The 18,024-nt window shown below is 41.2% G+C and overlaps 1 protein-coding gene and 1 pseudogene across 3 annotated transcripts in view; both read right to left on the bottom strand.

The window, feature by feature from the left end:
• Positions 1-5,611: 5,611 nt before the first annotated feature.
• Positions 5,612-13,719, bottom strand: LOC106568784 (protein DVR-1-like; annotated as a pseudogene).
• The window catches only part of LOC106568749 (F-box-like/WD repeat-containing protein TBL1XR1), a 45,297-nt gene continuing 36,931 nt past the window's right edge, over positions 9,659-18,024 (bottom strand). For all 3 annotated transcript variants that reach the window (XM_014139369.2, XM_014139370.2, XM_014139371.2), the window contains exons 13-15: positions 17,562-17,727; positions 17,080-17,181; positions 9,659-13,795 (exon numbers count right to left, since the gene is read on the bottom strand). In XM_014139369.2, coding sequence (XP_013994844.2) covers positions 13,769-13,795; positions 17,080-17,181; positions 17,562-17,727 — 295 coding nt within the window. In that variant the 3' untranslated portion in view covers positions 9,659-13,768. The remainder of the gene's footprint in view (positions 13,796-17,079; positions 17,182-17,561; positions 17,728-18,024) is intronic.

Here is an 18,024-nt window from a genome sequence, read left to right as displayed (position 1 = left end):
CCGGGGTTGGGGTAGCCAGGAGGAAAGCATGGCCAGCTGTAGAGAAATTCTTATTGAAATTTTCGATTATCATGGATTTATCGGTGGTGACCGGGTCGCCTAGCCTCAGTGCAGTGGGCAGCTGGGAGGAGGTGCTCTTGTTCTCCATGGACTTTACAGTGTCCCAAAACTTTTGGGAGTTAGAGCTACAGGATGCAAATTTCTGTTTTAAAAAGCTAGCCTTTGCTTTCCTGACTTCCCTGAACAGTTGCATATCGCGGGGACTATTCGATGCTATTGCAGTCCGCCACAGGATGTTTTTGTGCTGGTCAAGGGCAGTCAGGTCTAGGAGTGAACCAAGGGCTATATCTGTTCTTAGTTCTACATTTTTTGAAAGGGGCATGCTTATTGAAGATGGTGAGGAAATTACAACACTGAGAGACTTATTTCTGGAGAGATTCATTTTTAAAAGTGGAAGCTCGAACTGTTTGGGCATAGACCTGGAAAGTATGACAGAACTTTGCAAGCTATCTCTGCAGTAGATTGCAACTCCTCCCCCTTTGGCAGTTCTATCTTGACGGAAAAGGTTGTAGTTGGGTATGGAAATCTCAGTATTTTTGGTGGCCTTCCTAAGCCAGGATTTCGACACGGCAAGGACATCAGGGTTGGCGGAGTGTGCTAAAGCAGTGAGTAAAACAAACTTAGGGAGGAGGCTTCTGATGTTAACATGCATGAAACCAAGGCTTTTTCGATTACATAAGTCAACAAATGAGAGTGCCTGGGGACACGCAGGGTGACACACCTGGGTTAGCCTCCACATCACCCGAGGAACAGAGGAGGAGTAGGATGAGGGTACGGCTAAAGGCTAGCAAAACTGGTCGTCTAGTGCGTTGGGGACAGAGAATAAAAGGAGCAGATTTCTGGGCGTGGTAGAATAGATTCAGGGCATAATGTGCAGACAGGGGTATGGTGGGGTGCGGGTACAGTGGAGGTAAGCCCAGGCACTGAGTGATGATAAAAGAGGTTGCATCTCTGGACACGCTGGTTAAACTGGGTGAGGTCACCGTGTGTATTTCAGAGGTAGGGACTGGGAGACGAGCCAGGATCGAGGGAAAGATGAACGGAGCAAAGTACATAGAGATCCTTGATAAAAACCTGTTTCAGGGTGGCTACTTTGAAGAATCTCAAATATAAAATGTATTTTGATTTGTTTAAGCCTTTTTTTGGTTACTACATAATTCCATATGTGTTATTTCATAGTTTTGATGTCTTCACTATTATTCTACAATGTAGAAAATAGTACAAATAAATAAACCCCTTAAATAAGTAGGTGTGTCCAAACCTATGACTGGTACTGTATGTAAATATGATATTTCATTTTTTTTTTTTTATACATTTAAAAAAAAGCACTGTATATGAATGCTGCTGCCTCTTTAAATCTATGATGATTCTACAAGTGATGTGCTTTATTTTAATGGTTTTCTTTTATAATTTCTACACATATTAATGAAGTATGGAATCAATGTATATAAAAAAAAACGTATTTCTTGAAATATACATTTGTTTGCTGATTTACTCATATAGAATAAAGAAGGCGATGAGCTTAATGGTAAAATAATTGACAAAACATTTTTTGGGGAACTACAATGTTTAATATGTAACTACTCTTTACCTAGAGAAAGAGTGACCATAAGTACAGACATCTCACGGTAGAGTAAGGCCCTTTTGTACACCATCGGAGAGTAACAGTTTGTTTACTATTTTCTCACAGTTGACAGGAAACCACAGAAACTATACTCATGAGGAAAACCATTTACTGCTGCTTTCACATCAGGGAGAGGAATTATGCTATTGCTTGAGTCCACATGATTGTTCACCTCAAGGAGCTGTTAGTACGCAATATCTAGAAATCTTGTTGAGACATTAGTAGCTGTTAATGCAGCATAAAAACAACAGTGTATAGCCTACACTCTGATTATTAATTTTTTATTTAACCAGGTAGACCAGTTGAGAACAAGTTCTCGTTTGCAACTTCGACCTGGCCACGATAAAGCAAAGCAGTTCGACACATACAGCAACACAGAGTTACACATGGAATAAACAAACATACAGTCAATAATACAGTAGAAAAAGTCTATATACAGTATGTGCAAATTAGGTAGGATAAGGGAGGTAAGGCAATAAATAGGCCATGGTGGCGAAGTAATTACTATATAGCAATTAAACACTGGAATGGTAGATGTGCAGAATATATATATTTTTTATATGTATATATATGTGTGTGTGTGTGTGTGTGTGTGTGTGTGTGTGTGTGTGTGTGTGTGTGTGTGTGTGTGTATATATATATATATATATATATATATATATATATATACATACAGTGGGGGAAAAAAGTATTTGATCCCCTGCTGATTTTGTACGTTTTCCCACTGACAAAGAAAGGATCAGTCTATAATTTTAATGGTAGGTTTATTTGTACAGTCAGAGACAGAATAACAACAAAAATATCCAGAAAAACGCATGTCAAAAATGTTATAAATTGATTTGCATTTTAATGAGGGAAATAAGTATTTGACCCCCTCTCAATCAGAAAGATTTCTGGCTCCCAGGTGTCTTTTATACAGGTAACGAGCTGAGATTAGGAGCACACTCTTAAAGGGAGTGCTCCTAACCACAGCTTGTTACCTGTAAAAAAGACACCTGTCCACAGAAGCAATCAATCAATCAGATTCCAAACTCTCCACCATGGCCAAGACCAAAGAGCTCTCCAAGGATGTCAGGGACAAGATTGTAGACCTACACAAGGCTGGAATGGGCTACAAGACCATCGCCAAGCAGTTTGGTGAGAAGGTGACAACATTTGGTGCGATTATTCACAAATGGAAGAAACACAAAAGAACTGTCAATATCCCTCGGCCTGGGGCTCCATGCAAGATCTCACCTCGTGGGGTTGCAATGATCATGAGAACGGTGAGGAATCAGCCCAGAACTACAATGATCTCAAGGCAGCTGGGACCATAGTCACCAAGAAAACAATTGGTAACACACTACGCCGTGAAGGACTGAAATCCTGCAGCGCCCACAAGGTCCCCCTGCTCAAGAATACATATACATGCCCGTCTGAAGTTTGCCAATGATCATCTGAATGATTCAGAGGACAACTGGTGAAAGTGTTGTGGTCAGATGAGACCAAAATGGAGCTCTTTGGCATCAACTCAACTCGCTGTGTTTGGAGGAGGAGGAATGCTGCCTATGACTCCAAGAACACCATCTCCACCGTCAAACATGGAGGTGGAAACATTATGCTTTGCGGGTGTTTTTCTGCTAATGGGACAGGACAACTTCACCGCATCAAAGGGACGATGGACGGGGCCATGTACCGTCAAATCTTGGGTGAGAACCTCCTTCCCTCAGCGAGGGCATTGAAAATGGGTCGTGGATGGGTATTCCAGCATGCCATTGACCCAAAACACATGGCCAAGGCAACAAAGGAGTGGCTCAAGAAGAAGCACATTAATTAAGGTCCTGGAGTGTCCTAGCCAGTCTCCAGACCTTAATCCCATAGAAAATCTGTGGAGGGAGCTGAAGGTTCGAGTTGCCAAACGTCAGCCTCGAAACCTTAATGACTTGGAGAAGATCTGCAAAGAGGAGTGGGACAAAATCCCTCCTGAGATGTGTGCAAACCTGGTGGCCAACTACAAGAAACGTCTGACCTCTGTGATTGCCAACAAGGGTTTTGCCACCAAGTACTAAGTCATGTTTTGCAGAGGGGTCAAATACTTATTTCCCTCATTAAAATGCAAATAATTTATAACATTTTTGACATGCGTTTTTCTGGATTTTTTTGTTGTTATTCTGTCTCTCGCTGTTCAAATAAACCTACCATTAAAATTGTAGACTGATCATTTCTTTCTAAGTGGGCAAACGTACAAAATCAGCAGGGGATCAAATACTTTTTTCCCCCACTGTTTATATATGTGTGTGTATATATATATTTATGAATGTGCAAGTAGAGATACTGGGGTGCAAAGGAGCAAGATTAATAAATATATTATGGGGATGAGGTAGATACTTCTACATAATCTAAACAACCACATAGCATTTGCTGTTTTTGCATGCAGCAGTATTTTACATTTTAGGACACTGTGGTTTCTACATTGAACTGCCTGCAGAGCTAAACATGTAAAACCTCCAACACCATTGTTCTGAATAAGAATTTTGTTAGTGCATGCAACTTACTACAGTGTAGACCATTTTGACAGCACCGCTTTCAAATAACAACATGTAGAAGGACTCAAAGACACTGCCTTTTGACAACATTGGAAAGAAGCCAAACAGGATGAATGCTGCTTATAGGATGGGTGGCAGGAAGCCTAGTGGCTAAGAGCATTGGTCCCTGGTCTGAATCCCCGAGCCGTTCTGTCGTTGAGCAAGACAGTTAACCCCCAACAACAACTGCTCCCCGGGCGCCGATAACGTGGATGTCGATTAAGGCAGCTCCCCGCACCTCTCAGGGTTAAATGCGGAAGACACATTTCGGTTAAATGCATTCAGTTGTGCAACTAGGTATCCCCTTCCCCTTTCCCCATAAAACAATAACTGAAAGCCAGGAACTCTGTTCTGCTTCTTTCCTGCAAACCAAGGCAATTTCAGATAACTATATAATTCATAATGATGAGATCTGCCAACAGCAGAAAGCTTCCCCCTCCTAGACATTCTTTGAAAGGTATAGAACAGGTCTGAGGTTGCGTGATAACAATGGCAGCAATGAGAATAGCCTCATTGTTGAGATTTTCTCCGATCATGACAGTCAAGCAGAAACATCTTACAAGTTCCCTGGAGTTGATTATATGATGCAAATATCTTACCAGCGAAGCTGTTTCTAAACATCTTCGACACTCACTCCCATTCTCTTGATTTTTCTTTACTGCAGAATGAAAAATAGGTCAGGGATTGCTTTCGGTATGTGTAGTGGCCAGAGGATGGCACTATAAATCCCAGTCTGTGAGAGGTATATCAATTTCTATCTGATATTTCTGTGTTAGGTAAAATGTTAGGAAAAACAGCTTCTATCTCAAGGCCATCAGACTTACATAGTCATCACTAGCAGGTACCACCTGGTTACTCAACTCTGCACCTTAGAGGCTGCTGCCATATATACATAGACATGGATTCACTGGCCACTTTAATAACGTTTACATACCGCTTTACTCATTTCATATGTATATACTGTATTCTAGTCAATGCCACTCTGACATTGCTCATCCTAATATTTATATATTTCTATTCGCCATTCTTTTACTTTAGATTTGTGTGTATTGTTGTGAATTGTGAGATATTACTGCACTGTAGGAGCTAGAAACACAAGCATTTCGCTACACCCGCAATAACATTGCTAAATATGTGTATGTGACCAATAACATTTGATTTGATGTGCCAAACTGAGGAGAGAGACCATCTATCTGTATGATGATGTCAAAGCCATTTGACCACAGGAGACTCACTGAATATTTGGGTTGTATGAGTGATGAAAAAAAACGAAAAAAAACAATGCATATAACAAATCAATTTTTCCTAAAATCCACTCCACTAATCAACAAGGCATTTTCTTTCTTTTCACACCTCATGTATTTCATCTACAGCCTTCCTCATCCACCACCATGTCCTTGTAGTGGCATAGGACTACATTGTCGTTGTTGTTGTAGGTGACAGGCGGATGGGTACTCAGCAGGGCTGGGGCGTGCCGCAGGGGTCCAAGGAGTGTACCAGCGTCTGCAGGATGGCATGGTTGGTGCCGTTCAGGCTCGCTCACTCAGCGGGAATGGGCACTCTACGTGGCAGTAGTCCTACCAGCCCATGTCCTTGAAGTCGATGTAGAGGTGGCATGACTTCAAAATCAAATCAAATTGTATTTGTCACCTGCGCCAAATGAAACAGGTGTAGACCTTACAGTGAAATGCTTACTTACAAGTCCTTAACCAACAATGCAGTTTTAAGAACATAACAACAACAAAAAAGTAAGAGATAAGAAGAACAAATCATTAAAGAGCAGCAGTAAATAACAATAGCGGGGCTATATTTTTTATTTATTTAATTTCACCTTTATTTAAATAGGCCATAGAGGTGAAATAATTACAATTTAGGATTAACACTGGAGTGTGCAGATGAGGATGTGCAAGTAGAGATACTGGGGTGCAAAAGACAAGAAAAAAATATAACAATATGGGGATGAGGTATTTGGGTGTGCTATTTACAGATGGGCTGTGTACAGGTACAGTGATTGGTAAGCTGCTCTGACAGCTGATGCTTAAAGTTAGAGAGGGAGATAAAAGTTTCCATCTTCAGTGATTTCTGCAATTTGTTCCAGTCATTGGCAGCAGAGAACAGGAAGGAAAGGCGGCCAAAGTAGGTGTTGGCTTTGGGGATGACCAGTGAAATATACCTGCTGGAGCACGTGCTACGGGTGGATGTTGCTATGGTGACAGTGAGCTGAGATAAGGTGGGGCTTTACCTAGCAAAGACTTATAGATGGAGCCAGTGGGTTTGGCGACGAATATGTAGCGAGAGCCAGCCAACGAGAGCATACATGTTGCAGTGGTGGGTAGTATATGGGGCTTTGGTGACAAAACAGATGGCACTGTGATAGACTGCATCCAATTTGCTGAGTAGAGTGTTGGAGGCTATTTTGTAAATGATATTGCTGAAGTCGAGGATCGGTAGGATAGTCAGTTTTACGAGGGTATGTTTGGCAGCATGAGTGAAGGAGGCTTTGTTTGCGAAATAGGAAGCCGATTCTAGATTTAATTTTGGATTGGAGATGCTTAATGTGAGTCTGGAAGGAGAGTTTACAGTCTAACCAGACACCTAGGTATTTGTAGTTGTCCACATATTCTAAGTCAGAACCGTCCAGAGTAGTGATGCTAGTCGGGTGGGCGGGCGGGTGCGGGTGCGGGCGCGGGCAGCAATCGGTTACTAGCATTTAAAAGCAGTTGGGAGGCCACGGAAGGAGTGTTGTATGGTATTGAAGCTCGTTTGGAGGTTTATTAGCACAGTGTCCAAAGAAGGGCCAGATGTATACAGAATGGTGTCGTCTGCGTAGAGGTGGATCAGAGAATCACCAGCAGCAAGAGCGACATCATTAGTGTCCAAACTGTTCGGACACTACAGACAGAAGTTGGCAGATCGGCTCTTCCGACTTCGTGTTTGTGAGAGTCATCTTTCCATAGAGTAGTCATAATAGTTTGTAGGCTAAACCGTTCGGACGCAACAGACGAATGTGTGAGAACACCGCTCTAGCTGTCACCTTTCACTGCAGATGCAGAAGTGCGACATGCAGTGGATTGAGATGCATCCAATGCAAAAACACTGATTGTGTTGTTATGCTGATTAGATTCACATGGGGCCTTTGAAATTGACTGTAGGGGGTTTTAAGCCAGTTCTCAGCCAAGGCTGTGAGGTCCAGCGTGAGGGATCTGGGCTCTGGTTCTAGCTGCACCGACTGGGACTGGGACAGCACCAGCCTGCGGTTGGCCTCTTGGCTCGCTCCCCTCAGGGTCGCACGCAGCACCTTGTACAGGGATACACTGAAAGCCTGTGGGCCCAGGAGGAACCTTGGTGTGCGGAACACGTCCCACAGGAACTTGATTTCAAGCTGCGCCAGAGAGAGCTGCTCCAAGGGCTGCAGAAAAGACACGTTGAAGAATAGATGTTTCTCCACACAGCCGTGGCCCTCAAGCTCCAGCCTGACACCAGTCTGAGAACAGAAAAAACAAGACATATTAGGTTCACATTTTAGTAGGGCCCAGGTGTCAATTTACAATTGAATTTGCAATGTCACAGTAATACAAGCCTTTATCTGTAATAAAGAAAGCCAATGCTCTCTGACTTTGTCCTCCTAGTTTATTTTTCATTGGTATATTTTGCCCCCAAAACAATAGGAGTGAATTAACTCAGAAGCAATTGTTTTCAAAGACCAAACGGTATCTCTTGAATATCAAACTTGTTTAAAATGGATTGTGTATGTATGCCTATGTAGGTCAATAATGACTTGACCTCAAATTGTTATTCTGATCATTTTTTTGAAACAGACATTCCTCTTTCTTCCAATGATCTTAAATGGAAATGAGCACTTCAAACAACAACAAAGCAGTCACCCAGACACATTTTTAGGTAAACAGCTGAGCGATGGCACTGGAGAAATGTAACCACTCAAATTCATAGACAGACCTATGGATGTAATGACTGACCATCCATAAAATATTGTTTATACCATGTTTTAAGCTAAACAATGTTCGCTTACAATTACATTGCTTACAATGGAGTAGGCTACAACAACCCACTGGGCACAGCTGTCAATTCAATGTCTATTCCACTTGGGTTCAACGTAACTTCAATGAAATGGCTATTCTCATTGCTGCCATTGTTATCACACAACCTCAGACCTGTTCTATACCTTTCAAAGTATGTCTAGGTGGGGGAAGCTTTCAAACCAGACCTGGGCTGTTGGCAGATCTCATCATTATGAAGGAGGTGTGTTTCCTGACCGATTCTGCTTTTGGTTAATGATATTTGTCCCACATGAGACGCTAGACGCAGAAGCCTATTTCAATTCCTCAAAATCGCCAGAACGAATGTAAGATAACTCCAAGAAATCTGTAATTAATGTCGACATTTTTGGCAATAATTGCTCAATTTTACATCTAAACTAAGGTGTTTGGTGCAATATTTCTCAAGTAAAAAAATGCGCAACGTGTTGTCATATGTAAACAAAGTCAGAGCTGCTGGGCAGGTCTGTCTTACTGTCTGTGCTATTGGATAGCACTGTAGGATATCATTTTACCATCTGAAATATATTTTCAATAACAAAAATTATTTTTTACAGCTGTTTGAAGCTGGTGGACCAAAACAGAAAGTAAAAGGCTCAAGTGGGAGTCTCTGACCTTGTTAGTGAAATGGTATTCTGGGGAGGGAAATTTGAATGTAGCCTAGTGCTGTTGGAATTCACCTAGCTTCCACGTAGGGGAGAAATTCTGAGAAATTATGTGTAGAACCTTTAACTTCCCAATTTCATAATACCTTTGACCACTAGACGGCAGTCACTAGCCTTTAGAAAAATGCAGGCTATGCTGTCTTCTGGACTGCATGTTTTCTTAACTTGTAGCCTGGATTTAGAGCATGCAAACATCACAAGACCCGAAAGTGCTCAAGACATTGTGCCATGTACCATGACCAAGGATAGAGTACTATACACAACCAGCCCCTAATGGCTAAAGGGGATACAGATACCATTAAAAGGTGCAACCAGCAGTTGCTACATCAATTCTTATAAATTGATATTTACCCATTCATTATTTTAGAATATAACTTACAACTCGAGCTTAGTTCGACTGTCGTACCCCATCAGAACCCAAAATAAGCTTGTAATTGAAAAAAAATAATGTCAACAAACCGCCTCAAAACTTGGTTTAAACAAACTTTGATACCATAGATGGTCAATCCTTGTATCCATAGCTTGGTCTATGATTTGAGAACATTTCTCCAGCCTCAGTGGGGAGGCCACTAAGTTATTGTTTCTACTGCTGATTGCCACTTTAACTGTACATTGAGGGAGAATGCAATACAACAAAGGCCCTCTAGGTGTCGTGAGGAACAATGCAAGTCAACAGAAAAACCACTTGGCTATTATCAAAATAGATTTTATTCTAGACGTTTCAAAGATCTGAGTGATATTACAACAGTCAAATGCGTAGGTTGCAGAGAGTCTCAGCAACCATATGAGAGAGAGAACATAACAAGGGTGAGGGCAAAGACAACATGGAACAAACAAAAAAAATCTGCAAACAGGTATTTACATGGTCCAGGGTGTTATGACACGTCCTTGTTAAAGTTGAGATTTATTGTTTTTGTTCATTTTTGCGTACATAGCTACAAATAAATCTGAATTATAAAAGTTTCCAAAGAGTACAAAACCTTCAAGGGCTTTTTAGACATAGCAAAGATAGAATTAGTACTTTAGGTAGGAACAAAAAAAATAGCACACTTGAATGCAGTGTAAAAAGCGTCTCTTTTTAAAAACAAAAGGGTTATAAAATACCATTCCACTGTCATAGACTTCATAATAAATAGTGTCATCATGGTACAATCCACTCACTGTTGATTATATTAAAGAAAACTTCAAAATACTCTTAGCTTCTGTATAAAATTTGTTTGTAAAACAACTGACATTCTGAGAAAGAAAATCGCAAAGGAGGCTTTTGAAAAAATACAACAAAAACAACAACATTGGTGTTTTAAAGCGACAGGATGATAGCTAGGCCTAAGATATGGGATTTTGGAATGCCATGAAGTTGGCCTGGATCCAATGTGTAACCAATAAGTCAACAGTTTAGACTCCTATTTCCCCTTCCTTTTTAACGGAACTACTGCACACGTTCAGCTGAAAGAGTGAAATAAAACCATGAGAATTAATCCCTGTCTGGATCTATCAACCAGGGTTGGAAGTCAACTCTAAATTAAATTCATGGGATGAACTGAAATTCCAATTCAAGAATGGAAAGAAAGTGCCATTCATTTTCAACAAGGAATTTTTTTCAATTCTTGAATTGAAAGTTCACTTACAGAATGAATCAAAATAGAATTGACTACAACCCTGGTTTAAACATCTCCCTGTTACGCATTATTCTGAAGTGCAGAAAATAAAGAACGTATATAAACCCAGTCTTAGGGCTGCTCTTTTATAGCTATGACCGTTTAATGGTATTTTATAAAGAACCATTTCTCATGGTAAAAGACCCACATGATATATAGTACCGCCACATTTTCCAAGCATGTCTTCGAGAGTTCCAGATTTTTTTTTTAAACCACCCTTGCACTTGAGCGGCATATAAAAAGAATCGCCTGTGATGTCACAGATATATTATATGTAGTTACAATGTTACATGAAGTCATATATGTTCCAAAGTCCGCTTCTCATCTCAACTAATCTCCCTGCAGAAAAAAGAGAAAAAGGCTTAAAAAAAAAACTGCACCTTCTGAAACAACAAAACAAAAACGCTGTCTATCCATGCATAGGCCTCAACACAGCCTGTGTTGGTGCTGTGCACAAAATCACTTTTAAAACCACGACCAAAGAGCAGACACAGCATTGTGTCCTAAAACAGAACACTTAAAGCAATGGTTCACTCCAAAAATCAAACTTTGTCAGATGTTTATAGAACTCAAAAGTAGTCTTGGAACGTGGAGTCATCTTGTTTAAAGGCGTCCGCATGCTTCCCAGCCGAAACAGTTTGTGCATATATTATGACGACATTTTGTGATGTTTTTGTTTGTTTTGGACTTCGGTAAGGGTTTTTCAGGCACACAACATTTTCTCTTGAGGAAAGCCGAGGTTGGTAGCTGAAGTCTACACTCATTCGTCAGTGATTGGTCAACAGTTAGGATTCTTCAGTGAAGTCTGTGTTAACATTCAACGAGACAACTCGTTTTCATGCACATTTTTTCATTGAGAAATACTGCACCAAACATCTTAGTCACACAATTTTATATCTAAGATCTCCTCTGCAAAAACGTCAAAATTAATGATAGATTTGGGGTGGCAGGGTAGCCTAGTGGTTAGAGTGTTGGACTAGTAACTGGAAGGTTGCTAGATCGAATCCCAGAGCTGACAAGGTAAAAATCTGTCGTTCTGCTCCTGAACAAGGCAGTTAACCAACCGTTTCTAGGCTGTCATTGTAAATAAGAATTTGTTCTTAACTGACTTGCCTAGTTAAACAAAGGTAAAAAAAATATGTTTTAAATAAATCCTTATTTTGAGAAAGTGTATACTGGCTACGGTGTCTCAAAATGGACAAACAGTACTATTGCCGCTTGTTTCAAATTTTTCAAGTGAAGGGCTTTTAAGGAAGTATACGAGCACACTTGTTCAGTTCGCCTAGCCGCCAGCCAAACTGAAGCATGCAGACGCCTTTAGACCACTTTCGGGTCCGAAAACTACCGACTAACTTTGACGTTGGAGTCAACCACCGAAACATGACACCTGAAGACATCAACATCACTAGATCCCAGACATCAACAGTCAATGACAATCATAAACATTTTGTTCAACATGACAAATTGCAATAAGGTTGCCCAGCGTTAACATTTCAAATGTGATAAGAGTTGGTTGTCGATTGAAGGAAGCATAGTTGAAACTGACTGCCGACATTTGAAAGGGCTGGCGTAATACTTTTGAAGGTCCTATGTACAGTACACGCCACTCTATGCTAGAGTTACTGCTGAAATCAAGACAGCTACAGTATGTCCAGATTAATTACCAAGCAAGACCGGTCAACAAAACAAAGCAAAAAAAAAAAAAAAAAAAAAAACTTAGTGATGGCTTAGTCTGATTATCATTTAGCATTTGTTAGCTTAGCACGCGATGGACTGTGGAGGTACAACATATTGTAAATAGCACAACTCAGAGGTTAATGGTAACGTCCTCTATCAACCAATCAGGATACATGGAGCATGTTCAATAGGGAGAAATCGTTCTGAAACGGAGGTTCTAACTGAACGTGTCCAAAGTGAAACACTTGTTTTTCCATTGCAAAACTTGTTGCTACGTAGTGTCCTACTGAACACAACCCGCCTGTAGGACATTGTGGCTTTGGATGTGGGTTGTCCTGTCATTCATGAGCTACCCAAAGCACTGCCATCCCTAGGTTCTGGCTAAAAGCTCCCCGGAGGCACAGATCGAGGATCAGCTTACCCTCCCCCAATCCAAGCCATAGCCATTACGGGAGAAAATGCCAAACTGACCTTAGATCAGTGTCTGCAACTTCCCCTAACCAATCCATTACACTCAAATCTAACATCACATGTAGTTAGGATGTAAGAGGGTGGGGCTTTCTAGTAGCAGCAGTGATGATCTTTAGTCCAAGAGTTTATTAGAATTCTCAGATATCTATTAAGCTAACAGTTTTGCACACCTGAAGCCATTTAAAAGGTAATAAGAAGTACAAGTATGCGTATGGCACCTTTAATCCCCACTAACTGCTCTCCCAAAAATGTTTCATCAAAAGGATTTTGGCAAACTGAAAGAAAGCTTTGAATTGAAAACAAATGAACCCATTTCAACTTTATAAATATATATTTGTTGTTCAATGTATTTTTGAACCACAAAAACATGCATGGACAGTGCCAAAATGAATGAATTCTCCCAATATCAGTTTGAAACCCAAATAAAAAATGTTAAAAAAAAATCCTACTGACCTTACCTCTCTCGACATGTAACACAAACCTACGGCAAAAAAAGTCAAAACCTAAAGCAAAAAAAATGGCCACAGGACGACAAAAAATGTGGACATGTACAATATGCACACACCAACGACGTGGGGGGGGGAAAAAGCTTAACATTTCTTATTTCTGGAAAAAAGGATAAAAAAAAAAAGTAATAAATAAAACAACAAATTGCAGATATTTTGGTATGTATGCAATGGGTCCTCTTCTCTTCAATATGATTTTTGTCTCGGTGACCATAATAAAGTCCTTTTTCTCTCCTGTGGGTCTGAGTCTGACTTGAGAGAAGTCCAGATCCCCTTTGCTGGGGGTTAGTTTGACCTCTTCTCTGGAGGGGTAGTCTGTGTGTTTATGGGGGTGTTGGGGTGCTCTGTTTGGCTGTGATGGTAATGGTGGTGGTTGTGATGACGGGCCATGGCTTCTGATGGGACTACAGCAGTGTAGACGACAGGCTGGGACAGTCATTTTGGCTATGTACACATTCGTAGTCGGTCCATGGCTCCCCAAACGAGCGTCATTTCCTCAGGTCTAATACACAAACCTGGAATAGAGAGAGAGAGAGAGAGAGAGAGAGAGGTTGAAGGTCAAATGTAATGAGCAGGGCAAGGTTGTTTGTTTTTTTCTGTGACCACTGAAACCCCTAGCCTTAACAACAAGACAAACACACATCCATTATTTGTCTAAGTAGTGCTGTTTCCACTGCTGAAAAATACTTCCTTTCATTATTCAATTTTAGAACTCTCAGCTGCACCAATGTGTAAAACCTCTCAAGTCCAGTCAGAACGATAGCCATCGACTTCCTAACCGTCCCCGTCAATAGACACTGCATCATGCAAGGAGATAATTGGTGGTGGGTCTCACTTTACTAGGACAATCCCTTACAGATTATCCGTAGATGCTCAAACCTATTGACAAACTATCTGTTTGATTAATTACTCCACAGCTGCAACTATTGACATAAAAAAAAAAAAAAATTGTTTACTGCTCTAGCTGTAATACTGACACTTGATGATTAAAAACAGATACTGGAAACTGGATAGGTAGTTAGATTCCTGGTGGTCCCGGGAATCTAACCCGCCATCTTGGCATTGCTAGTGCCATGCTCTACCAACTTAGATACAGAGAATCTACATCTACAGATCATTTGCGACAATCATCAAAATTGTTCAAAGTTTGTAATAACGTTTATTTTTTAACGCAACAGTTGGACAAATGGATGAAGACACTCAACTTTTTGAATGTCTTAAATCCATCAGGTATTTAATGAATTATAGCACATAAAACATTTTACTGGAACGGACAAATAATGAATGAAGTTCAAGGATTTTGGTGGGAATTCAGCTTATCAATTAGACAAATGTTCCTTATTTTTTCTTAGACTACACATATACACTGAGTTTACCAAACATTAGGTACACTTTCCTAATATTGAGTTGCACCCCCTCCCCTTTTGCCCTCAGAACAGCCTTATTTCATCAGGACATAGGTGTCGAAAGCGTTCCACAGGGATGTTGGCCCATTTTGATGCTTCCAACAGTTGTGTTAAGTTGGCTGGAAGTCCTTTGGGTGGTGGACCATTCTTGATACACACGGGAAACTGTTGAGCGTGAAAAAACCAGCAGCATTTCAGTTCTTGACACAAACCGGAGAGCCTGGCACATACAATCTATGTCTCAAGGCTTAAAAATCCTTCTTTAACCGGTCTCCTCCCCTCCATCTATACTGATTGAAGTGGATTTAACAGGCGACATCAATAAGGGATCATAGCATTCACCTGGTCAGTCTATGTCATGGAAAGAGAATGTTCTTAATGTTTTGTATACTCAAGTCTATTTTCGAATGGTATCAGGTATTTATTTTATATTTTGTGTCACATTTTTACATTTTAGTCATTTCGCAGACTCTCTTATCCAGAGCGTACATTTTCTCAGTACTGGTCCCCCGTGGGAATCGAACCCACAACCCTGGGCGTTGCAAGCGCCATGCTCTACCAACTGAGCCACACGGGACCACGAGTCATGACAGCAGTCAAATTCCACGTGGCCATTTAGTCACGGCAACTAGGCTTCTCCAAGCTCTGATGTTGCGGATGGTCATTAGCAGCCTACCAAACTTGCTTACTGCCTGGTACTCAGCGCTCCGTTGTCCCTTGAGAGGTGTGTCGGAGCACGGCAGCTGGGAGAAGGGAATTACAATTAGCCTATCATATTCAGGCCAAGGGCACAATGGCCACAAGAGGCATAGATTTTTTTTTTAAGGGCCACACAAGGGGGATTCCGCCGGGAAATTCAAGGCCTGGTGAGAATATTATCAAGTGCTTGTCAAATTGTGAATGGGAGACTGATGAAGTGCAGCTTCTGACTTTTTTCAAATCATCAGTCTCATCATGCAGCCTTAGAATGTATTAAACATCAAAACATATAGCCCAACCTTTATCACAATTAAAGTTAAGCATATACCGTTTCTTCGTTAATCGCTCGACACAGAATAGTCGCTTGTGTACACTTCCTTTGAAATCATTGAGAAAATATTGTTTCTATTTTATTAAGCTATGTTAAAAAATAATTTTAAAAATAAAGCCACGGAATTCTAAGCAAATCGGCTAAATGAACTAGTGTAGCCCACAGCCATATGGCATAGCCAGAACAGGACCTAACATAAGGACAACTCAGAGTATGCTATTCTGTTCTTCTGAAATGGACAACATTTTCTTCATACGTTTCTTTAGACCGGTCTAAAATAAAATCATGGATTTATTGGGATGGCGTAGACTATATTAAATTGATTTCTTAGACTTAAAAAAAAAATGTAGATGTTCTAAAAGTTTGCATCAGTGGCTTGTAAGATGTGTGTGGAAGCCAGGAGATGCTAAACTTGGTTATGCTAATTGACGGTCAATTACTGTGAGACTGGCAGTTATTTGCTTGACAATCACTGGCTGACAATTTCAGGACCGCCACAACCCTAGGTGGAATAGGGCTTACAACCACAAAAAAGTCATCCGTTTAGGCCTACCTACACTTTTCTAGACTGCCTCTTTAATTACTGTTGTCACGTTCTGTTGCATAATTCAACAAACGTGTCAATAGCAGGATACGCTCTGATTAAAAAATCTACACGCTTGGCTCTAGATTACACAGTCTACAGTATACACACACACACTTTACATTGTTTGCGAGATCAGATATATCGCTATAATCCGAGTGTTCATTTTCGGAAGTTTCTTTCATTTCAGCTTATCTAATTTGCAAACATTTCAACTGTATCAAATGAGAACTTTTTTGGTGTAATTGAAAAAAAGTAATCTTTCGTGTGATGCAAGTGTCGAGATGTGTTAAATCCCTGACGAAGCTTTAGCGTTCATATAGATTCACTGGAAAGACGATGTGTTCCACTGAGCCCATTTCAGCCATTACCGGGGTGTGTCTGACAGGTCATTCCAAACATTTTCACGGTCGTAACGTTAACGGAGGAAAAAAAACAGCAGGTACGAAAGAGTATGATGAGTAAAATGAAAGCAATCAATCCAGCGAGATTGAAGTAAGAATTGGATTTGGCACCTCTCAAAAACACAGGACATAGATGGCTGAAAAAAAGACAGATCCTCAGGTGGGCTGGGCTTGCGAGTTGCTATTAGCACAGTGCCATTATCCATATATAGGTGTCACTAATAGGTGATCATGAACAGTGACCATAAATGAAGCCAGGAAAAACTTGGGACCCTAGATATAGCTTTTAACTGTGGTCGAATATTTTTTCCCTTCTCAGTTCCTTCTGAAAACAGGAAATTAAGTCCTGGCCATGAAGAGGCGGCTGGTGACTTACTGATCCGTCTGACGCGCTGGCTCCCACTTTGTCCCCCGTAGCGTTCCAGCACACCTCGAAGATGCCCCCCGTTCCCCTGTAGCTGTGGACTAAAGCACCCGTCTGTACGGACAGACAGGGATGTGATCAGCAAAACAATGATAAGCAGAAGAACTGGGGACAAGTCAATTTCAATCATGTTTTAAAACGCATCTCACTTAGGGCTGAATCCTTACTTGAGAACAGTTAGAACAAATCACCGGTTGAAATCAACGCATGATTTACGTGAAAGTCCGAGTTTTGCGCTCAGATCTCAAGTTAGGATTTGGACCTAAATATTCAAACCCATGCATCGACCATCAGACCAGCCCTGCAATAAACAGTTGGTCTTGAGATGTGAATGACGTACGAGTGAGAAGGGCGTGTGTGTGTGTGTGTGTGTGTGTGTGTGTGTGTGTGTGTGTGTGTGTGTGTGTGTGTGTGTGTGTCAGTCCATCCCGTACCTGTGTGTTCCAGATGTGGACACACTTGTCGAAGGAGCCGCTGGCTAGGTGGCGCCCGTCGGGGCTGAAGGCCACACTGTAGACGGGCTCTTGGTGGCGGGTGAGAGTGTGGATGCACACGCCACGCTCCACGTCCCACAGGCGCACAGTCGAGTCAAACGACGCACTGGGGGGGAGATGGAATAAGACTTTAGTGTCCATCTTGGAAAGGAAATGCATCTTTTGCTCTGCTCCTAACCTCCAAGACACCACAGAAAAGCAGACAACACACTTGGGAGGGACTACAGGGTCAGCCCCAGTGCAGCGCCCCGAAGCAATTTAGGAGAGAAGGAAAGGAAAGAGAGAGAGAGAGGAAAGAGAGAGAGAGAGGAACCATTCACTTTCATTTGATTACAGTGACCATCCTGGGATCTATTCAGTTGGGGCAAACAGAACGTAACAGATTGAGAAGCATAGAATGAAC

Source organism: Salmo salar, chromosome ssa14 (assembly GCF_905237065.1).
Source record: "Salmo salar chromosome ssa14, Ssal_v3.1, whole genome shotgun sequence".
In the NCBI taxonomy this organism is placed as follows: domain Eukaryota; kingdom Metazoa; phylum Chordata; class Actinopteri; order Salmoniformes; family Salmonidae; genus Salmo; species Salmo salar.
Note: the sequence above shows the minus strand (reverse complement) of the source record. Positions and strands in the feature narration are given on the sequence as shown.